Source organism: Spermophilus citellus (genome assembly GCF_964194105.1).
Source record: "Spermophilus citellus genome assembly, chromosome: 10".
NCBI classification, from domain to species: Eukaryota; Metazoa; Chordata; class Mammalia; order Rodentia; family Sciuridae; genus Spermophilus; species Spermophilus citellus.
In genome coordinates this window covers 59,484,714-59,510,149 of record NC_138197.1, presented here as the reverse complement: position 1 = coordinate 59,510,149, position 25,436 = coordinate 59,484,714, and the positions used below count along the sequence as shown (strand labels likewise).

Below are 25,436 nucleotides of genomic sequence, written 5' to 3'. Positions count from 1 at the left end.
TTTATTTATTAGTTCTGTAGAGTTATACATGACAGTAGAATCCATTTTGATATAATTATAAAAGCATGTAATATACCTTAGTCTAGTTGGGACCCCATACTTGTGTATGTACATGATGGTGAGATTAACTTTGATGTGAGATTCATTCATTCCACTGTCTTTCCTTTTCCTATCCCTCCCCTTTCTTCTCTCTATCCCCCACTGCCTGATCTACCTTTTTCCCCTCTCTCCTCTTATTGTGGGTTAATTTCTACATATCAGAGAAAACATTCAACTTTTGGCTTTTGGGGACTGGCTTATTTCACTTAGCATGATAGTATCCAGATCCACACATTTACTGGTAAAAGTTGATTTATGCCTAATTTTGAAGGAGTTTGCTCTTTTTTTAACCTTTATTTTATTTATTTTTATGTGGCGCTGAGGTTTGAACCCAGTGCCTCACACATGCTAGGTGAGGACTCTACCATGGAGCCACTATCCCCTTGAAGGAACATTTCTGATCACTCGATTTAGCCTTTCTGTACAAGTATTTCTCCTCATATTTCTAACAGAATTACCCCAGAATTTATACTGGTTCTATCTTCTGCTAGCTTGGGAAGTTCATATTTGAAGAAAGGACCAACTGCCACTAGAAATGGGAGTTTGACTTGTAGAATACATTGACTGTATTTTTAGAAAAGTGTTATTTTTAGTTGTGATTTGCTGATACGCCCATTGACTCATCTTCAATAATTTCACTCTCAATAAGAAATGGGGTGATAGCTGTGACACTCTGCAGTGGAGGTAATGATGGCTTGCTGAATCCACCATCAATATTATCTGCTTAAAATGTGGCCCAGTGAATCTCTGGGAATTGTTATTTCTGGAAGGAAAAAAAAAAAAGTTTGCCCTAGATTATACCTCTAGGGCTTTTTATTTTCAATGTCTGCTTGATGATTTTAGGAACAGAGACTTCCGAAGAATACCAAAAACTTAATACTTTCACTTTAGCATCAATTTTTATATAGAGTAACAGTGTTTTACTATCTTGAGGATGTTTAGATTTTAGATAATACAGTGGATTTATTTTACAATATATTTCGGAGACAATCTTATCAGAAAACTACAATATTATTGACTAGGAAATGATAGGAACTGAGTATTGAAATTGATTACATAGTTTTGGGATCCTAATGGGCAAGGGAGGAGGAAAAGGTGAAATAATCACAGGAAACAAAATCATAGGAGAGTATGAAAACAGGCTTAATTCTGAAGGGAATTAAATAAGAATCAAGCAAAAATGTTAGAGTCTTAGGAGCTAAAAACTTGCAAATTGAGGATTTTTGTTTTTATCATCCTCCCAATGTCTTTGTCTTCTTAGGCTGGCTACAAACACTACTTTTCTCATCTGTAAAAACCCAGAAACTACCTGCAGTGTTAAAATCCCTCACACTGAAATAGAATTTTAGTCATACTATGAGTTTGTACTTTGTATTATCAACTTACTTGACTGCTTCAAGTTTTACTTTCCATATTTAAAGGAAAAAAAAATAAAACATGTGAATCAGCTACTGAAATATCTTCAAAAATTCTTTGAGCTCTGATAATTGACCCATAGCATTAAATCTGATAACACAGTGTACATAAAAGTACTTTGTATGTTTTTATAATGCCTTACAAAAACATCATCATTGTTTAAATGAAGAAATACTCTCTTCTCCCCACTGTCGAAAAAATAAAATAAAATAAAATAAAGTGGCCCGATGACTTGAAGTAGTCATATTTTATGCTTCTTGTCTCTGAATTCATGTATGTTGGTGATAATATGTGCTTTGCAGAATAATAAAGGAGGGCGGAGAAAAGGAAGTTCATGGTCAATAAGATACATGTCCTTTATGGGAATATTAATATGCTAGTTTGTCAAAACCTTGAGTTCATTGAGCTAGTTCTGTTTTAAATTTGCCATGAACACACTGTTATAAGTTCTGTTTCAAATAGAATTAAGGTACCAGGGTATAGGTTGAGCAGAGATGTTCAGGTTGTATCTTAAATATCTTTCATGTTCAATTCTATTGTATTGCTTAGAAGAATGTGGAAATTCTTCATGGTTTCCATGCAAATGAAGTAGAACTTGTTACTTGTTGATCTGGGTACTTCCCCTTTTCTACTGTGAAAGCTTGAAGAACATCTGAAGAGAGAGAGAGAGAGAGAGAGAGAGAGAGAGAGAGAGAGAATTTTTGCCCTGTGCATGCCAGGTGAGCATGCTACCGCTTGAGCCACATCCCCAACCCCTCATTGTATATTCTTTAAGTTCTGATTCTTAGTTATAGCCTTATGATGGTCAGCATCATTAATAATAAACCTAGAAACAGAATTTCATTCTATACTAATATAGTAGATGCACAAGTGTATTCAAAATAGTGTTTACGGAAGAATTAAGTTTTTTTGAATTTATATTTTAGGGAATTTTTAAAGTATCAAGCATTATCACTTAGAATTTTAAATGAAATAATTTTATTTCACACTCAACACCATACAAAGCTATATTTCTTTCTTCTTTCAAACAAGCATTGGTTGTTAACTTGTACAGTGAGCCTAAGCTTTAGAGTCTAAGTGCCTGAATTTCATTCTTGTCTCTTTTGCTAGTCAGCTGGAGGAATGTTATATACTTAGATCTTTAATTTCTGCAATTTAAAGGCTACTATCCTGTTTTAAAAACCAGTTTATTGAGGTGGATTGACATACAGAAAGCTCTATATATTTAATGTGTGCAACTTGATGAATGGAGATGAATATGTACTTGTGAAACTCAGCACAATCTATACTATAAACTATCTTAAGTTTCTCCCAACTTCTTTATTATTGTTGTAAAAGTTGTTGTAATAGGAACACTTAAGATCTACCTTTTTAGAAAATGTTTAAGTATGCAATACAGTATTGTTAACCATAAACACCACATTGTTCAGTAAATCTCTAGGACTATTCATCCTGCAAAACAAACTTTGTGCCTTTTGACTGATACCTTACAGTTTTCTCCTCTCAATCCTTGCAACCATCCTTCTACTTGTTGCTTCTGTGAGTTTTCTATTTTAGATTCCTTGTATAAGTGGCATTGTGTACTATTTATCTTTCTATGTCTAGCTTATTTCACTTACGTAATATTTGTTGGGTTCATCTATGTTATCAAAAATAACAGGATTTCCTTCCTTCATAAGGTTGAATAATATAATATTCCCTCTCTCTCTCACTCTCTCTGACACACACACACACACACACACACACCTAAAACAAAACAAACAACAAAAAACCTTCAAGCACAGGCACACATTTCTGGAAATTCCTTCACTGACGGGCCAGTTAGGTTGCTTCTGTATCGTAGCTATTGTGAACAAAGGGTACAGATATTTCTTTGAGATACTGTTTTAAATTTCTGTTGCTATGAACCCAGAAATGGAATTGCTGAATCATTGAGTAATTCTATTTTTCATTTATTGAGGAAACTCCATACTGTTTTTCATGGTATCTACACTAATTTTTTTTTTAAAGAGAGAGTGAGAGAGGGGAGAGAGAGATAGAATTTTTAATATTTATTTTTTAGTTCTCGGCGGACACAACATCTTTGTTGGTATGTGGTGCTGAGGATCGAACCGGGCCGCACACATGCCAGGCGAGCGCGCTACCGCTTGAGCCACATCCCTAGCCCCAATATCTACACTAATTTGCATTTCTATCAACAGCTATAAGGATTTTTTTTCTATATCCTTTCAACACTTGTAACCTTTTCTCTGTGCATTTTCATAATAGCTATTTTAACAAGGGTGAGATGGTATCTCATTGTAGTTTTAGTTTATCTTTCCCTGATGATCAGTGATATTTGGACTCTTTCATGTACCTTGTTGGCTACTTGTATGTCTTCTTTGGAGAATCATCTATTTAGTTCCCTGGCCCAATTTTTAAATTGAATTGGTATTTTTTTTTCTTTTTCTGACTGAGTTGTAGAGTTCTTTTTATAGTTTGGAGATTAACTCTCCATCACTTATTTGTTTCACAAATATTTTGTCCCATTCTGTAGTTTCCTGTTTATTTGATTGTTTACTGTGCAGAAACTTTTTATTTTCATGTAATTTTACTGGTCTATTTTTGCTTTTGTATCTTGTGTTTTTGGCATCCAATCCAAATATATATATATATATATATATATATATATATATATATATGTATAGAGAGAGAGAGAGAGAGAGAGAGAGAGAGAGAGAGAGTGTGTGTGTGTGTGTTAAGGTCAACAGCAAGAAAACTTTCCCAAGTTCTTTTCCAAAAATTTAAGTATTCCTAATACCTCTTCCAGGTGGATACTGTGTATGGAAAAAAAGGGCTTCATTTTAGATATTTATCAATATTAAACTTATAAAAATGTTTATTTTTATTTGATAATCCTAATTTTCTTAACTTAGTATTATATATTTTTATTATCTAATATAATGACAGTGGAAACTAATATCATTTAAGTCATACTGGGAATGTGTTTTAAAAATAGCTTGAAATTATTCAGCAAAGAATATTTTTTGCTTTCATGATTGATGTCTTGATTCAGTAATATTTACAGAATGTTGAAATGTCCCAGGAGTGGTTGCTTGGAATGTAATGGTGAGAAGAGGTCCTTGTCTTTAAAGAACATTTAGTTAGGTGGAACCACAGACATTACCTAGCTGGCAATACAGATAAATATATCATGATCTATTCTAAGTGATTCAGATCTATATGAGGGAGTGCAGTGGGCATCTGATTTATATTGAGGAGGGGGTAACTGCATTCTTCTTTTAGAATGCAGCATTTAAACTCAGACCTAACAGGAGCAGTGGTCTGTCAGCCAAAGTGTAAGAATTCCAGCAGAGAGCACAGCTTGGGTAAGACTGGGAAAGAAATGTGTCCAGGTGTGATGACCAGGGACTGGCAGTAGGGGATAACTGGGTTAAACTTTCCCCAGATATACGTAGAAAAAAACCGGTCAAAGCCCATTTGATGCTGGCTTTTGAAACGATGTTCAAAATTCTGCATTTCTCCTAAATGCAAGGGAAATCCTTGAAGAACATTAAGCTGAGAGCAGCCTGATTTCTTTTATATTTGAAAAATCTTATTTTATCTGTTGAATGTTCAGAGAATGGATTGGACAAGGTCTAAAAGTTGAAGAAGGAGAAAGGAGTAGGTGCTACAGCACATGTGTGGGTGAGAGGTGAGGTTGGCTGGGACTGAGGTATGGCAGTCAATGCAAAGAAAAGGTTTGTGAGAAGTTTTACAGGTGGAATGGAACAACCTGGTGCTGGATTGGATAAAGAGTAGTGCAAAGCAAGGAGCTAAGGATGGCTTCCTTGAGCTCTTGGGAGGACAATTCTGCCACTAATTGAACTGGTAAAATTGGAGGAGAAATAAGTTTATGGATAGACAGTAGATGCTTCATTTTGAACTTGTTAGACATGCCTGTGAAACATCCAAGCAGATTTCTTTAGTAGGAAGATCTTTATACTGCAGTGAAGCATCAGCAGAGATCTTAAAAATCTATTTGGTGGCACAAAGTGAAGAGAAAATGAAAACCTCAAAGCTGCGCAATGATGCTGGTATATTTATAAAAGTATTTTAATGCTTATTTTCACCCCACATTAGATTTCTTTTGAGTTTAATACATTTGTGTTAAAAATATTTTCCTCAACATCACATAATTTGCTTCATTGAAAGCAATCTTTATTTTGAATCAGTTATTCATTTTTATCAGATTTACGGAATAAAATTTGAGATATGAAATGTTGATATTAAGCTTACTAATGATCATGTAAAGTTAATGCTTTAAAAATAACATATCTTTGAAGTTTTATTCACAATTTAAAATACACATGATTTATTTATTTAAAAAATATTTTTATATTTTAGTGATGCTGGAGATTGAATCCAGGCATGCTCTACCACTAAGATCCATCCCCAGGGCTTTAATTTTTTTTTTTTAATTTTGAGACAGGATCTTACCAAGTTGCTGAGGCTGACCTTGAACTTTCAGTCCTCCTGCTTCAGCCTACCCAGTAGCTGAAATTACTGGTGTGTACCACTGCACCCAGTTTTTACATCTTTTTTGCATTCTAAGTATATGTTCCTTGGAAGTTTATGTTTTGTTCCATGCACTTCACAGGGGTATATTGAGAAGGAGTGATTTTTCTGCATCAAGAACAATGTCATTGTAATGTCTCCTGTTCTTAGAAAACCACTGTTTCCCAAGAGCACTTCCATATATGTATATATAAAAATATATGAAAACAAGCAAAACAAAACAGTCCTTCCTTTTTAAATCTGTTCTTGTGATTATTCTCTCATTACGGATAGTATAGAAATTTTTAATCTTTGGCCCTCAAATTAGAAAGTAAAGTGATCATATTTGATTACTTTTCGCTGGAGGTGACAGAAGTCTATACTGTTCTTATTTCTGTTCTTTTAATTTTCTTCAAAATGTATATTACCAATATGCTTGGCTATGTTCCCCTGACAGAAGTTATCATAGCTATATGCTAAATAATAAAGTAAAATAACACTATACCATTATCTCTGAAAGTGAGAAATTTAGAGTTGTGTGTGCTGTCGCACATCTGCAATCCCAGCTGCTCAGGAAGCTGAGGCAGGAAGATCTAAAGTTCAAGGCCAGCCTGGGCAACTTAGGAAGACCCTGTCTCAAAATTAAAAAAAAAAATTAAAAATAGCTAGTGAAGTATCTCAGTGGCAGAGCATCCCTGAGTTCAATCTTTGGTATCTAAAGAAGGGATGGGAGAGGAAGGGAGGAGTGGGGAAATCTAGAACTATGACTTTCTAAATGCAGAAATTGTCTAATCACCCTATTTCCAAGTCTGACTTGGATTTCTTGAGAAATATTTGCACAGTAAATGAATGGATGGATGATAAAGAGAGCATCATCCTTTTCATTGTTTATAAGTATTGTTGGACTCCCCCAAATAAAATAGTGAATAAGTCTGATCTTTTTAGGCATCATTAATATTTCCACCACATACTACTCAAAACTGTGACCTCTTCATTTATTCTGAATTGCTTTTCTACTCTACCTCTTCCTAAAACTTTTACCATCTCCTGTCAGTTAAAACAACAACAACAAAAAATCTCCAAAGTATTACTTTTAATTTTTAAAGAACTCTACATTATTTACCTTTTAAACAAAAACTTATATAATCAATGTCTAACTTCCCTACATTGAAATCATGTAGATTATGAGTTCCTGAATACATGAATTGATAGCAATGATTGGTTTGGCATAATAATTCACATGCAAATATTAAAAGAGTGAAAGGAAGTAAACTCTTTTAATTTTCTTGAAACTCAGTATCATAGAAATTATTTTTAATAATTATTCAGACATTTTGATGTATTTGTTTATAATTTAAGAAAGAATTCACCACCAACCCTGCCAAAAAAGATCCTGAACTATGTTGTCAGAGTGTGTCTATCGTGTTGCCTTCAAATCATTTAGTGTATTTCAACATCTAATACATGGCAGGTGCATGGCTTGTTCTAAATCTGTACCTGAGTGATTGAAAACATGAATGTAGCTCCTATATGGCAATCTCGAATACCCAGAGACATTCAGCTTAATATCACTTTTTAGGGAAAGAATGTTAACAGGTTTTGATAAGTAAGTTTTGTAACTTGAATGAAAATTTCCAGGGCAATTTTTAAAGTTCCACAATCCTTGAAAAAGAGATTTTATGTTGTGTAGAGCTCTTCCACACTTGGCAATTTGCATTAAAATGACAAATTTGTTTTCTTGTCAAGTCTTGCTTGAGGTCTGCAGTTTCTAGTTATTTATAGCCCAGCTTTTGAGCCTTTTTTATTAATTTTGTTTTCAGGATGCTGTTTTGATGCAATTTTGTGCAAACAAATTGGACAAGAAGGATTTCTTTGGAAAATCAGACCCTTTTCTTGTATTTTATCGAAGTAATGAAGATGGCAGGTAGATTTATCTTTTATTCATTTTAACTCTTTGGTGAGAGTGATATTTGAGTTATTACATTTGAGTCAGAGGAGCATATTAAGTTGATAAATGGAGGAAAATATTTTGGTACTTTAAAAATTGATGTGATTTTTGTGTCTCAGTAGTAATGTGTAACTTCATAATCATTTTGTATATTATATTTGATACTTAAGATGAATGATTTCAAGTTTCACAGAAACATTTCCTATTTACTTTTTATGCAATTATGATATTGCCTTAGGATTGTGGAAGAATGATATTGTGTAGAAACCCAAAATGCTGAAACAAATGTATTTTGTTGTATTATTGAACTCTTAAACCATTTTCTTTAGAAGGATATGAACCTATATGGATTGCTTTTTATGCTAAAGTGGTTTTTTTCCAGTAATATCTAAGTCCAAAGTCAATAATTTTTTTTAGTATATTATAATAAAATCTGATGTTTTTGCTAGTTATTATTAGATTGTTTTTTTGTGTTTTTGAGTACATGTCTATGATTTACAGAGCATAATTTAGCATAAATAATTACCATTAAGTATATTTGATTATCATGTTCTGTGATTCATGTTGTACTTACTGTCAGTATTCATGAAAAAAAATTTAGTGGTTAAATATATTATCAAAATTATGTTGTCAAGGTTTAAATCATAATCATGTTACTTAACAGCTATAGGCCTGTGGGTGGGCATTAAACTATGTTGAGACTCAGTTTTCTAATGTATAAATTGAGGTAATGATCATAGTTACCTTCCAGGATTGTTAAAAGAATTAAATGACTTATTACACAAAATGTCTAGAAGTTTTTCTAGCATGTAAGAAGAATTTAAACATACTTATTATTATTGCTATAATTATTATTGTTTTATAACAATAATTAAGAGAGTAAATTAAGAGTGAAGGGCATAAAATGAAAAATAATTTGTTAGTACTGCTACACTTTAAGTAAAACACACAACATGTTAAAGTTATGTGGAAACTCATAAGATGTCAAGTAGAAATAGAAAGTTTGCTATTTAAAGTGAATGCACTGGGCAGTTTAGAATGATGCTTTACTTATTGTGAGATTTTTGCTGATGAACCTACTAAGTAACTGTTGGAAATTTTTGTTGTAGTGCCTTATTATTGTATATGTCATTTGAATTTGGTGGTAAAAATGTAAGAGTGTGTCAGTTGCATTTGTACATCAATTATAGCCATATGAAAAATATTGAAGAAAGTAATCATATTTCCCAGGCATTTCAAATGTAGAGAGAAACAAAGGAATGATTCAGACTTTCTGGAGTAACAAAGTTCTTGTCTTCTCTTGACCAAACTATTTATTTACTGAATTTCCTATTTTTCTTCTTACTACTTTATTTGTAAAGATTAGTTATACAAGCATAGGTGTTCAGGGTATCATACATTGGATGCTATGTCTTTGTTGCAAAATGTTATTATGCTTTTAAGAAAGATACTCAATCATTAAAAAATAATTATTAAGAAAGAATATAATTGGGGCTGGGGATGTGGCTCAAGCGGTAGCGCGCTCGCCTGGCATGCGTGCGGCCCGGGTTCGATCCTGAGCACCACATACCAACAAAGATGTTTTGTCCGCCGAGAACTAAAAAAAAAAAAATAAATATTAAAAATTCTCTCTCTCTCTCTCTCCTTTCTCACTCTCTCTTTAAAAAAAAAGAAAGAATATCATTTAAAATTATAAAGCAGAAATTGCTAAAATTTGATAACTCTCATTTCAGAAAACTTTCCATATATATTTAGACACAGAAAACTAGTTCACTAGCTAGAGCCAAGTGTATTCATTAATTAATAAATGAATTAATATAGATCATTCTGTTTTGATGGTGAATGAGTAAAATGCTCTGAAGTACTCCTCACTTTTTACATGTATGTCAATTTCTTACTCAAAAGATTTTGCTTTATTTTTATTTAATTGAACATGGAACTATTTCAAAAACTGTCTCTCATTCATATTGTGTGAGGCTTATCTTATTTTAAAAAGAAGTAACTTCTTTTCTACTAAAAAGACTAATTTAAAACCTCTTTTTTGCTTTCACAGTTATTTAGTAACTCGACCTTTGTAGTAAGTAATCTTGGTAAATAGATTTAGTTGAAGTATCTTCATATAGATTATTTAATGAGTATTTTTCTTACAGTATTTTTGTGATAGACATCTATACACATTTATATTCATATCCATACTCCTGAATATTAGAAAAAGCTACATCAGAATCCTGTTAGAATTTCCACCAACTACATCAGCTCTGGAATTCTTACTGGTGAAATTTTTCTGTCCACATCACATCTAATGTGTTACAAATGAGAATGATTAACAGGAGAAAAATGAGTACCTGGCTCATCAATATCTAACTAAGAAGATGAGTCACTTTCTTATGCAGAGAAATTTCAAGTGTCAAATTATTTAATCACTGGGACTGGTGACACTAGGAATATACCAGAAATTTTCATTTAACCATAAGCAAATTAGCCCAAAAGTCAGTAGACTGTTGAGCATGTTACTTTAAAGATGGTCAGTTGGTTTTTATTTTCTCTTGTCTACTGTCATTGATCTGAAGTACATTGCTCCAGTCTTTCTCTCCTTTCTTTGACACATGGTATGATTTCCCCTCTGCTAGATCTTTTCATTTGTCAAACAATCTTGTAGTTGTTTCTTCTGTCATGAATAACAATAATAATAAAAATAACAAAAACCCTTTCCCTTATCTAATTTTTTTTTAACTTTAAGCTATTGTATTACTCAACTTTCTGTGGCTGGGAAAAAATATCTGAGAAAATCAACTTAAAAGAGGAAAGGTTTATATTGGCTCATGTTTTCAGAGGTTTCAGTCCATGGTCAGCTGACTCCCTTGCTTTTGGACCCATTTTGAGGCCGAACATCACTGTGGGGAGCCCATGGTAAAGCAAAGGTACTCACCCCATGGTGGCTGGAAAGAGAGAAAAGATTCCCCATATCTCCTTCAAGGACACATCTCTGATGAACTAACTTCTTTCCACTGGGCCCCACCTCCTCAAAGTTCCACTATTTCCCAGTGGCACTGCAGATGGTGGCCAAGCCTTGAACACATTGTGGGATTCATTGAAGACCCAACTCATCTGAACTACCCTCCACTTCTGTTTTTCATTTCATAGCTGCACCATTCAAAAATATTGTACATGACTCTTAGTTTCTCTTTTCCTTATTAAACCCACTTCAACCAGGTTTTTCTCTCCAACACTCCAACAAAATCATTCGTTTTAGAGTTATAGATCATCTTTGTATATGGCCTGTGAGTTTTTATAAAAATAACTTATAAAATAGCTTTAGGTTTATTGAATCTGTGGAAAAACAGTTGTGATAAACTTATAGCGAAATCTCATTGCTTTATATTATAGTGAGCTAATCTTAAATGTTTTCAAGTCATTCTCTTTTTCTTAAATGGTGTAGCAACAAGAGTGGGATCAACAACATTTATTCTGCATAAAAAGAAAGAGGATTGGCAATGATCATAACTGAATCATGAAAGTAACTGAAAACATTTTTTTTTACAGTTTTACAATTTGTCATAAAACTGAAGTTGTCAAAAACACTCTAAATCCAGTATGGCAAGCGTTCAAGATCTCAGTCAGAGCATTATGCAATGGAGATTATGACAGGTAAAATAAATGGCAACTTCTCTGAGGATTTCAGATGTTTAGTATAGATCTAATAATGAAGCAAGATTATTTTTTAAATGGTGGGCTTTTTTGCTTATGTAAATATGTATTTATAAATGGTTGTTTAATTTATTCAAAAAATTTTAAATGACTCTTTTTCGATAATGATTTGGGCAATAGATGTAATTTGGTTAATTAAAATTTGGTTAAACTGATTTTCCAAAAATGAAAATATGCATGAAAATATCCAAGGTATATTGAACATTAATTTAAGCTTTAACTTGTTATTTGAGAGTCATTTTGGAATTCTGAACATCCTTCTCGAGTGGAGTAAGTACATATACTGGAGTTACAAGACAAGGACCACATTATTGTCACATAAAGTCTTGAAAATGTTACTTGGCACAACTGATGTCATGGTTGCTGATTCATAGAAATTCTATAGATATAGAATGTTGTTTTGATGAGTACCCAGATGAGGTGGTCCTGAAGATATTCCCACATTCCTGATGATTTTTTAAAATCAATTTTTTTCTCTTTTAATGAAAGTAAATCATAAAGTTATCTTATTTGCATAAAAGAAAAAGGAAGTTTACTCTATTAACCAATATTATACAAGGAATACTTGATTACCAATGTGTCATTAAGTTTACTTTAAAATGTGATATGCTACTTAATTATCATGTAATTTATTTAATAAGACTGCAGGTTTTTTTTTTTAAACTGGACTCATTCTTTTTCTGAGAAAGTGGTTCTTATAATGTGATTAGTTATATTTGTACCATCTGGTAATCTTGTAGGAATTCAGATTTTCAGGTCCAATTCCAGACCGATTGAGCCAGAAACTCTGCATAAGAGGTCCAGTTACCTGTGTCTTGATAAGTCCCCATATGATTCTGACTTTGAGAAATACTGTGCCAAGAGAGTGGTTTTCAAAAGTGTGGAAGTGGGGGCCTGCCTCCTGGTTGAGGAGCTTCATCCCATGTACTTTCTCTAATCCCATTAAAGAATCAGTATAGATTCTAGACATTGACTTAAAATCTGAAGTGAATTCTAGCAATGAAGTTAGCTAAATCACTTTTAAATTACTTTGTAAATATCTACAAGCTGGCACTGTTTTAACTGTCAATAATATCTGACAAATTAGTTTTTAATTCTCAATCATATTATTTTGATCATACTAATTAATGTTAATGTGTGTTTTTCCCATGGACAGAACAATCAAAGTAGAGGTTTATGACTGGGATCGAGATGGGAGGTAAGACATTTTCTTTTCTTTTATTCACGTTTTTCAAACTACATATACTTTAAGAAGCAGGTACATGGAAATGGCCCTAATTTTTAATTTCCATTTTTAGATTGCATATTTTGTCTGTTTTTTTCAAATGACATTGAGATGTTTACATGAGATTTTAAAAGAGTGTATCTTCTTTCAACTTGGAGATAAAAGAGATTTTCATCATTTACAGTAATAAAGATTTTTCACTCTGGACCTGATGTTTTTCTCATGGCTTCCGACTGGAAGGTGTCTAGTTTATTAGCTGTAGATCAGAGATTCTCAAATTTCTGCATCCTGAAATCTCTCTGAAGATTCCTACAACCTTTATATTCTGTACCATTCAAGGGAATATATCTGAGCACCAAACACACACTCTTCACTCCCCCTGCAGAAACAGAGACTAGACTTATCTCACAAAGAAACCCTAGAATTGTGTCTGGGGATTGGTAGGGCAAATGGTTGTTCAGAGCTCTGCAGGACACTCTCCCCCTGCATATCACAGTAGATGCTAAAGACTAAAAGGGTGGAAACACACTACTTCTTCCTTTTCTTCTTTGAGCACTTTTCCAGTGTTTCTGCCATTTTAAGTAGAATTAATATTGAGATATCTTCAAGTATTCAAGCCAAGGACCCAGAAATGCTCAAAATTCCAGATAATTGCCTTTCTAGGTGCTTCCAGAAAGGACTGAATGGACTCATGACAAAAGAGAATGACAACTGGGAAAGTAGTAAAGGGCTCTTTTAATTTTCCACTTGGCTAATGCCCTAAACCCCAGCCCACAGCTCACTGGTAAATGGAGCTGAAACAGGAAGTCAAAGCTCAAGATGCAAGCATGCAAGCAAAGTCCTTCTCTCTGCAATCCATAGAAACCAGCAACCATACCCAGAGATGGGAGTGAGCTCCCTGAGCACTCCTGTGGGTACAGGAACAGTTTCAGAAGCCCAGCCTATGCCTAAAGGTCAGCCTCTCTCATTCCTTTGCTGCATAGGTAGGAAAATGTCCAACTGGACAGACACTTTCATGCATATATGTGACATTTGCCCACATATTCTCACACATGGTCTAATAATGTCCAAAAATTTGAAAAAAGTAGTATTTTTTCCTTTTTAAAAAAGAAGTGATAAGGGAAGATGAAAGAGAGGTGGAAATTTTATATCACATTTTAGCTACCAACAAATAACTATAAGACTTAAAGCTTTCAGTCTTCAAACTGTATCTCAAACATGATTGTCCTAAAGTCCGAAAGTCATGGTTTGGAATTTACTCTTGGCAATAACCTGTGTTATACCACTGATAGTTGCATTTCTGCCAGGTATTCATTGAATTAATTTTTTGGGTTTCCTTTATAAGAATTTGACATGCATTCTGGAGTAAAATCTTATCAGAAAACTTTCTGTTTTTCTGTTGGAAACTTATGCTCCATTGCTTCATTAAACTTGATTCACAGAGAAAATGAATTTTGCTTTCTAGAAAAATAGAAAAAGAAATAATGCTGCTTTAAGTAAAGAAGAACTTTAGGCCCTTTATCATATAAGTTATTTTAAATTTTGAGAATTGGGCAAAACTGGTAGCCTTTTCCTAATAATTTTTACAAGTTGGGGAGATGGTTTTAATTTGACCACTTAGGAATGAGGAGTGTAAGTTCAGATTTCATTGTATCCATGAGCATTCAATCGTGTTTGCAGATTTGTAGATATTATATTATCTATCTCTGAAAGATGTGATTCTATGACTCTCTTTCAATATTCCTCTTAAGTTGCAAGCATTTCAAATACCTTTGAGTATCAGAGTTAACTTGGAATGTGATTCTTCTTTCTTTTGATTTGGGGGTTTTGAGTATTCCTATCTAAGATATGACTTGATGAATGTTTCTATTGTATCAGGTATTCTCTAAGCATTTTTCATGTTATTATTAATTTAATTTTTACAATAAATGATAGGTATTCTATTAATTCCATTTTAGAGATGAAAGAAACTGAGGAAAAGAAGTTACTTGCTTAAGATCATATGACTAATAAAGGGTAGAGCCAGACTTTGAAACCTGGTAGTATGCTTCCAACAGTGCAGTAATAATTAATGCACTGTGTTTCTATAGGATATACCCTAAAATTATAAATTCTTCTACTTATATGAAAGCTTTTTTCATTAACATTGGTCACGATACTTTAGTAATTGATAATGTGTTAATTATGAAGCATGCAAAGGCTATTTAGGAAACCATTTACTATAGTTTGACTATTTCGTTACCTGAAATGTTATATTATCGGGAAAAATGTTCTTAAGTAGCAAGTCTTGTATAACCAAAAATTAGGTGCAGATAAATGAGTATTATATATTCTTAGAGATTTTTAACAGATATTGAAATGGGCAATAAAATAGACACATAATCTGGGTTACACATACACGAGAGATAGAGTAAGAGCAAGAGAGAGAGACAGATAGACAGACATACACAGAGACACCATTTATGAACAATTAATGGAAATGGAGGATTTAGACCATTAGATTAGGGAAACATTTTTCAATAAATAACTACTTTTGAGACATCAAACTTAGAAGCAAAGAAACTATTTTGATATTGAGATTGACAAATTCATTTAGTCATTGGATTGTTAACTGCTTGATATGTTGATTTATCTTTTAATTTTTGCTTCAATATACCATCATTAACAGCACATTCATAAGAGGTCTGAACTGTAAGACTGAAAATAAAGAGGGTGAGGTTGGAAGTAGAAAACATTATTATGGAGAAATTTAAACATTCCTTGAAATGAATTATAGGATTAGCAGAATGAATAGTTAGGGAAATGGATTGCAACTTTGTAAGTGCCTTAATATATTTTTAATGTTATGGTAGAATACTTTTTCTTTAGTTGAAAATGTAGCTCAATATATTAATAAAAAATTCAGTGTACAATTCTGTATGATACATGTGCATCAAAAAACAGATTTTTTTCAGTGTTAGCAAGTTACTGGGTTGTGGATCATATATGAAGCAAAATTAAGATAATTTTTTCTCATTAACTCTTCCAATTAAGTAACTTATTTAAAAATTAAGAGGTATGTTAGTTCCCAGTAGGAAATAATGCATAAAAACTTTATAAATTTATCTTTATATAAATTTTTAGTAATTTATAGTAACTTATAAATTTATATTTATATACTTCATAATATAAATTCAAATTTATATTACCATATAAATTTATAGTAGTAGTCACCATATGGGTTGATACACAAATTGATATCCAGCTGTGGATAAATGTAGAACAATAGCATACTTATTAAGCTTTTTACATGCATTTTTGTTTTTCTGACATAATTTCCCAAAGTTAAGTGTCCTTTCATTAAATCAGAGTGACTATGATATGACACTCATTATTTTATGACACAATGTTATGATTAAGAGACTTTCTTATTCACTGTTTGTCCTTCTGCTCTCTTTAATATTTGTTCAAAATCCTGTATGCTTATCATTTTATATTCCATATGTACATCCAGAACTTTTGATGCTTCTTATTAGAATAGATTATTTGCTCAGTGGGTTTGTTTTTTACACTATACACTACCATTGTTCAATGGAAATATAATGCAAGTCCCTAATTTTACATTTTCTAGTGGCAACATTAGGAATTAAAAATAGGCCAGTGAAATTGATGATATAATATATTTCATTAATTCTGTGTATTTAAAATGTTATCAATGTAGAGTCAGTATAAAAAATAAGGAGAAGTTTTACATTTTAATACTGTCTCTGAAATTTACAATGTGTTTTATGCTTACACCACATTTTAGTTCATACTTGCCACATTTCGGGTGCCCTCTAGCAACACATGGCCATCAGCCACCACACTGGACAGCACTACCATAGTATTTAATGAAGCCCATCTGATAAATATCATAAGTAACTTTATATTAGATGGAATGTTTTCTTGGCATTTAATAGAAGTTTAGAACTGTCCCCTGACAGAGTGGGAAAAATTGGTCATCTGTCTATATTATTTTGTGTATAAATTTGACCTTAGGAAACCAGTAGAGTAATCTGCTCTTTCAATCTGGGGAAAGTATTTCAGGTAAAAATTAAAATGGGGGCTGGGGATGTGGCTCAAGCGGTAGCGCGCTTGTCTGGCATGAGTGCGGCCCGGGTTCGATCCTCAGCACCACATACAAAACAAAGATGCTGTGTCCACCAAGAACTAAAATACATAAATTTGAAAATTCTCATTCTCATATTCTCTCTCTCTCTCTCTCTCTCTCTCTCTCTCTCTCTCTCTCTCTCTCTCTTTCTCTTAAAAAATAAAATAAAATGGAAAGTGCTTGGTTAGTTTCCACCTACTTAGAACATTTAGTTTTTGCAGCAAAGGGTACTTCAGATAATTGTGGTCACAATGATATTCATGGTCAGGGAACTTCAGATAGCAGTGTGGTCTTGTCAGAATTCTGATAGTATTTTTAGCTATCAGATTAATAGTTAATTCATCAACTTGAAATTAATTCTGTGAGGAACATCTCATGAATCTATGAAGTATACACAAATGTGGTAATGCTGTTAAGCAAGTTAGCACTTAATGTTAACTTAGGTACCCTGAGCTAATCTAGAAGAGAAGAAATATAGTCATCTGTCCCTTTTATTTAAACATACTGACAATGTCTGAGAGTGCCAGGGGCATTGCTTGACCTTAGGATGAGTAATTGGTTTTAATGCACTTCATTTTCAAAAAGTTAAAATCACTTTACTAAAATCATTCCCTTAGATTCCACTTTTTCTTTAAAGGATGAGAAGGAAGATTATTTTAAACCTCATTTTAACAATTGGAAGCTAAAGTACTGAAAAACTGACTTGTCTGAGTTCTGGAGCAATCAGCGGCGGTGTCCTTGAAAGGCTTCAATTGCTTGAAGTTGCTTTAGCTGAATTTGTAGCTTAATTTAAAATTCAGTGAGCATTAATGGAGTAGCTCTGCATTAAGTCCAAGTATCTATTATATGGGACTGATTGTAAATGGGCTACCAAGTAGATCGCTGTCTACCAGAAAATGATGATTTGATGAAAAGGCTGAGATAGTGAACTGCCAATCAGGAAATTCCAGCTTGCCAAAGTCTCTTGAATAGGAACAGTAAAAGTTTCATTGTTACCACTCTGTATTTTGTTAAATGGTGTCATTTAATAGGGGCATTTATTATAACTAAGTGCAAACTTCATTTTGCTATACAAATACTCTTTTTCTAGTACGTTACCTTTGAAGCTAATATTTGATAAATGCATTTGATGTTTTCATTCTGGGATTATGCATCATCATGTCCAAGTGATTCCCGGCCCAGTGCTTGAGAATTGTGAGTTGTTTAAGATATTAGACCTCCTTTTAGGAGGATCTTTGTAAATCTTTTATGTTTTTCATTTGTTTTCAGTTTCTTTACTCACTCTAGCTAATCTCCCCTGAAATATAACACATCATTTGCCTATAATTAACCCTGAATATCCTGTATATTCAGTAGATAAGATTCAATCTTTTCCTTATTCCATTGCCTATTCTTTGAGATTTTTAAAATATTAATAAGTGGAATTTCTTAATGTGCATATTATTCACTGACATATCTATTTCCCCCATCTACTAAATGATTCTTCTCAGATATAGCTTGTGAGTTCTTCATTGCATTTCCCTTTAATCTATAATTCTTACTCTTAAGAAAGGCTGATTTAATTATATATCATTAGGTACTTAGTATGGTAATCAACTTTTAACTCTTGAACTTCTTCATTTATTTATAATCCAGTAGAAATTCTGTTAATTAATTTGGAATAAATTGTCATTGAGCACACATTGTGTTGAACAGTTTACCAGGTGATGCTATTTAACTAAAAAAAAAAAAAAAGAAAGAAAGAATGCTTTATACAATAATATATTAATCACATTTAAGTTTTTAAAAATTCTTCTACTTTAAATGATTTTGGATTCTCTCAGATATATATTTCAAGAAGTGCATACATCTTGTCTTCAATTAGATTATTTTTAAAGAAAATTTTATAACTCATTCACACAGGCCCTTTACTAACAGAAAAATGCAAGACAGATTTTGGAAAGTGGTACTCTAGCCAATTTCCACCATGCAGTCTCATGTTGGGCCTGTCCTCTTCCATTGTGCATTTACTGAGATCCCTTCACCCCTTGGAAAACCCTGCTGTGTTCTTTTTGCCTCTTGGTTTTCTGATTGGGCCAAATTTAAATGCCATCAATTGTATGAAAGCTTTTATTTGTCTCTGAATTCATTTAATCCCCCTCTCCTGTGTGTTTACCACCTATGAATGTTTATTAGCAGACTTAATACATTTTGACTTGTATCGAAATTATTTGTTTCTGCTTTGCCTTTTGTGATAATTATTAACTCCCTAAGGTCAAGAACTGGGTTTTATCTTTTTATTCCTCACAGGGTAGATTAACTGCCTTTTACGTACTAGCTCCTTGCTGTGTTATTTTTCAATATTACAGAAGAGAGTATTTAAAATAGCTGTTATCTGTTTAATGATCACTCAATCCTCTGTCAATACTTGTTGTTTTATCTCTTCATTATCATGCTTTAAATGAAAATATTTTGAATAATATCGGTGCTTTATTTCTACAGTGGAACTTCAGGGAGTGAGTTTTGAGCTGTCATTTCCTGAGTCTCTGTTTTACTGTTTGCAGTTATCCTTGGTTTCACATTCATGTATTTATGATCTTATGATAAAAATTGATATTTTTTATTTTATTTTGTGTTCAAATACTGATAAATTTTCACCCACTACACAGAGTTATCAAATTCAAATCAACCTGTGTACCCATATTGTTAAATTTCATTTTTTTATCACCTTACTATTTAAATTCTTTTGTCTCCATTAAAATGTTATCATTCAATTGTGAAATATAAATTAATTTCTAATTCCAGTACAAGGTAATATTAGAATCCTTAGGACTGAGAAAAACTATTCAAATTAAAACTCTATTTTACAAAGAGGAGATTGATTTTGCTTCATTCTGTCCAATCCTGAACTAGTCATCAATTTCACCACTAATTCTGCCTTTCTTCTCTCAGGTTTATTCCATTGTGAGATTTCCAGGGGTGATGTTAAAATGTTCATACACCATCAAAATAGAGAAGAGCCATGCAATGGGAATAGGGATCTGCAAGCCCTTTACATTGCCAGGGTCAGTCTTTTAGGATTAGGGGATAACCTGGAAAGTCTAGGGGCATCCATGGAATACAGGCAGTAACAAACCACACAAGAGACTGAGCAGTGACTAATTATTACCAGGTGGGCAGGTCTATTATCTTTCTATTTTTATATTTACTTTGGCTCTACCAATTAATATTTCTTGAAAGTAAGTCCTCTAATCCCAAACATGCAGAACTGAAGGATCATAATCATTTTTGGCCCTTCCTTTCACTTATCCACAGTGTCCAATAAGTTGTAAACGCCTGCATCTCTCAGAAATAAACAGTGAATAACAGCATCACTGTCACTAGAAGAAATTAATGATTTTCCTAAAATAGTTCTGTAATTATCTGTAGTTTCCATGAGGTGAAAAGATGAAGTAAATACAGATGTAAATAAAAAGAGTATAAAAAGTTACTAGAATTTGCTTTGAAAGAATACTATAATTTATACAACAAAACACTGGAAATGATTTTTTAAAAAGTAAACAGATACTTGGGCTGGAGTTGTAGTTCAGTGGTTGAGCCCTTGCCTCGAGTGAGTGAGGCACCGGGTTTGATCCTCTGTACTACATATAAATCAATCAATTAATTAATAAACGTCCATTGACAACTAAAAAAATGTTTTTTTAAAAAAGTAAACAGATGCTGGAAAGAGAAGAATAGTAAAGAGAACAGCATAGCAGTAGGAAGTAATTTTATAATACAGCCCAGGGGGAGAGAAAATAAATCAAGAAAAATGAAGGCCTGAATATTACAAATGGAAAAAAAGGAATGTAGGCAGAAAGGACTGTCCAAAATAGGACAGAAATATTCTAGCAAGCTTTGGAATAAGGGCAAATGGGTGAAGCTAAGGTCTTATTAATGTCTCTTCGAAAGATTTGGATTTTAAGTCCACCTTTCCAAAATACATCATTTTATGTCTTCAGGGCCACTATTGCTGAATTAAAGTTAACTATCACAGAAAAGGAACTTAAACTGCGTGAAAATGTTAGCTTTTAGTTTGGTCTATAGATAAGATTTAGTATTAAAGTCTGTAGTTCTCTGAATCCAAAATCCTACAGCAACTCAGGTTGAGACCTGCCAGGGAGGCAGGCTGTTTGAAGGCAACCAAATTCCTTCTTTTGAATTAGATTTGGAAGAATGAGAAATTAGAAAATAACCAATTTAGCCTTTCATACGATTTGAGATGATTTTTATATAAGATTGAAACTAACCTAAGAATTAATCAAGACTCAAACCATTAACAAAATAATTTCCACTAAATGGGAATAACAGAAAGAAAAGAAAATAGAAGGCTAGGAATGAATTTCTGAATTCAAACCTCCCTTAAACATAATAGGAGATGGAACTTATGGGTCCATCTTAAGAATGACTTTTGTGATTCAATTACAGTTCACTGCAGCAAAGTGTGCAAGTCCTAAATTCACAGTGTAATGAAGTTGCACAGATTGATCACACCCTGTGAGGAGCACCTGCATGGACACACAGAGGTTCAGCAGCAGTTTAAAACGTTCTCCTGCCCGTTTAAGTCACTATTTACCTTCTTCAAAACAGCCACTTTCCTTCCTTCTATTACCATGGCTTAGTGTTGCATATTTTTTAATTTAATATAATGTATTCTCAGAGTAACTCCTCTTTTATGTCTGGTTTTGCTTGACATTGAGAAAAGTTTATGAGATTCATGTTGTTTTTGTTCATCGCAGTATCTTTAGCTTATCTTGCTGGTCAGTAAGCTACAATAAATCGAATTAGTCCACGCTTGGTGGACCTTTTTTTCAATGGTTTTGGTTGTTATGAGCAGTGCCGCATGAACATATTTGTGTATGTCGCTTAGTTGGACATGGTGAAATTTGATACAGTGGGATATGTACCTGGGTCTGGGTCCTGTATTTAACTTTAGTAGGGTCTCACCAACACTTTTCTAAAGTGATTTGCCAACTTACTTAACAAGGAACATTGTGTGAGAGTTTTAGTTGCTGTGTATCCATGTCAATATTTGGATCCAGTTTTAAATTTTAGCCAGTTTTGAAGGCATTTCATTGTGCATATCTCATTTTATTTGTCCCTGGGGACCAGTCACCAGTCAGGTTGACTGCTTTTGACAGTTATTGGCCATTTGAAGAAATCCATAAATTTAAATATATAAAGCTTTATAGATAAAATATAATTTCTTTAATACATGAATACTCCTAGTATAATAAGAAAATGCCCACACTCAATTACAAAGACACAAAGACTTTATCATTGATCAGAAAAACACAAATAGTAAATTCATAAGAAAATAATCAAGTCACTAGTAATCAACAACAAAAACAAAATTTCAAACATATATATATATTAAATTACATTTAAGCCGAATAACTTTTTAAGCCAAACTAGAAAATATTTTAAAATACATTATTTGATATTGATCATGGGATTGAGATAGGTGTTTTATACTTTAATAGGGTTATAAATGGTAACAAAATATTGGGAACTGATTTGTTTACATCTATTAATGTCTTTAAAAATACCTCTTTAACTTTTCTCTACTACTTTCATTTCTAAGACTCTAAGATAATTATCATAAAACAGAAAAGAAGGCTTATGCTAAAAATGTTCAACTCATACATAACAATTTAAGTGTTCAAGTTAAATTCTGAGACATCTATCAAAAGGAATATTATGTATTTATTAATAATATTGCTTTCTAGGGAGGTTTAATGATTTGTGGGTATGCTTTTAATAATTTTAAAATTGAAATTTTAGAGTACTATTCAGTAGAAGTAGCATATGGTCACATTTTTCTGGTAGCCACAGTAAAAAAGAATTATAATCTAGTGAAATTATTTTAATAATATATTGTACTTAAATTGATGTATCTGAAGTATTATTTTTCAGCATGATTAACATCAAGATTGTTAATGAGATACTTTTTCTTTTATGCATTGTGTTTGAAATACAGAATATTTTACATATTTCATGCAAAGCTCCATACTGGTCATATTTTAGGTATTCAATGATTCTGCCTAGCTAATATCTAGTAAATTTAACAGTGTAGCTTTAAGTGCTGTATCTGCAATATTTAGAATATGTAAATAGAAAAGATACATCAACCATCAGAAATGTTCTCTCTTTTTACTTCTTTTTTTATATACCTTTCCATATTCTCAAAAAATTTCTCCATGGTTTCTTAAAATATATTAAGAAAAGAAGGTGTCAACCAAATGTCTAGAAATATCAATATTATAAATAAATCAGCTTGACATATCAACTCTCTAGTTCCATTACGTGGCTTAGAGAGCTGAGTTCCTAATGCATTTCATACCTCTTTACCTGTGGATTGAGAGATGGTTAAGTAAGCAAGAAGAGACTACCTCTGGGGAGAGAGAATAATGGATGATAACTAACAAATGTCAGAAGATATTCTATCTAGAAACACTGGCCATAACTCCAAATATTGGTAATAATATTTTTATTGTTAGTAAAGCATATAGTGTCTTCATAAGAAATCACAGCTTGCTACTTTCTTAAAAATAATAATAGCACAATGGGATGGTAACAATTCACAACAAAGTATATTTTATAAGAACTAGAAGAATAGAGTCTGAAGCTTCCCAACACAAAGAAATGATAACTATTTGAGAGGGAAATGCTAATTATTTATTATACATTACCTACATACATTGACTGAATTATCTCACTGTACACCATAAATTACATTTCATTTAGAAAAAAAATGAATTCAGAAAATCTGGTTGCTTCTGAAAAGCCTGGGACGATCAGATGAGTAGAATTCTATACTCCAAAGATTGAGGCTAGGAGTTAAGGGTGAAGGATGTCTCATGTTAAACTGGCAAGCAGAGCACCAATTTCTCTAGTTTCCAGTTTCTCTTTACAGAAACTACATCTTAAGTTTATTTTTTCTCATTTATTTAATTAATATGTTTTGCACTCCCATCTTATTCATTCAGGAGACAAAAACATCTAAATCATATGCAAATTAATTCTGTATTTTCAATATGTAAGATTCCAGGTTCTGCTTTAAGGTTGAGTGGTAACAGAAAGGAAGCTTTTAATTGCACTTTGTTCTTCATAAAAATTAATAAAATGACTGAAATTTACTGCTGATGATTTTGATTCAAGTTCCTGCTTGTGTCTCCAGGGGTTCATAGTTATTGCCCTTAAAATGAAAATCTCCTTGTTATATTCAAAACATTGGAGAATGATTTCTTGTAATGATGCTTTCTCCAAAGAACAATCTCCTGATGAAGGACAGCAGTGTTCTCAATACCATACTGAGAGACTGACACTATGTCAACAAGATATTCAGTTGCTCAACTCTAAAGTACCTCCGCATTGTTCATTTTCATCATTTTTGTTATCTTCTAGCATCCATAGGACCTTCTTAAGGTTTATAAGAAATTCATCTGAAAAAAGAGTTTAATTATAACACACATGAGAAATATACTGAAGTTTCTAAAGAAAAAGCACAAAACCTTACCTGTTTTGTTGTTGTTGTTTAATGGCAATCTTTTTGACAACCAGGTTACTGGATGAAATATTTCATTGATTAACGTATTTCTGACTTCAGGTCATCTTTCCAGTTGCTTCCTAAAAGATTTTTCAATGCATATTCAAAGGTTTTCCCCTGGGCTCACATTGAACATTATTTTTCATATCTCTAAAATGACCTTAAATGACATCTCCACCCTATGAAACATAACACACTGACCTTTTAATGTAATCAAGAGCAAATTATTGAAATCGTCTCACTGCTTGCCAGAGATATATATTGCAGACCATTGGCAGTGGTGGTGGTTTCAACTGGAGGTACATATGAGGAGCTTGCTTGAAACTGTTGCCCATCCAGATGCTGCTTCAGTAGACTCAGGATAGGATACAGTCTAAGTGTGAGGGATTTTTTTTTTTAGAAAAACTCTGATTCATTCTGATTCAGATTTGGACTGACAGCTATTTTAGAAACTTATTCTGGAATTGAATAATAAAAAGATTGCAGTCGATGAGACCAACTTTTTTTTTTCTGAGATTAGGAACAGAAGGTCAATATGTTAAAATGAAGAAATGTTTTTTGAGCATCTATTCAAAGCAGGTTGCTGTATGAGTTACTGCATGGGAATTAAAAATGATTAACATACATACAGCCCATATATTGAGAAAGATTGTGGTCCTACAGAAGATACAGTACAACCTCTGCAGCAAAACACTAGACAAAGCATGAACATTTCATGATAGGACTATATCATAAAATGAAGCTGAATTTCAGAAAAAAATAAAAATTTACATCTGGGTGGGAATGTTCCAGATAAATTTGTGGTAAA

At 32.7% G+C, this 25,436-nt stretch overlaps 1 protein-coding gene across 1 annotated transcript in view; it reads left to right on the top strand.

Annotated features, from left to right (window-relative positions):
• CPNE8 (copine 8) overlaps window positions 1–25,436 on the top strand; it is a 205,492-nt gene that overhangs the window by 110,250 nt on the left and 69,806 nt on the right. Inside the window, exons 8-10 of the mRNA XM_081311441.1 lie at window positions 7,872–7,975; window positions 11,543–11,647; window positions 12,864–12,905. Of these exons, the coding sequence (XP_081167567.1) occupies window positions 7,872–7,975; window positions 11,543–11,647; window positions 12,864–12,905 (251 nt within the window). The remainder of the gene's footprint in view (window positions 1–7,871; window positions 7,976–11,542; window positions 11,648–12,863; window positions 12,906–25,436) is intronic.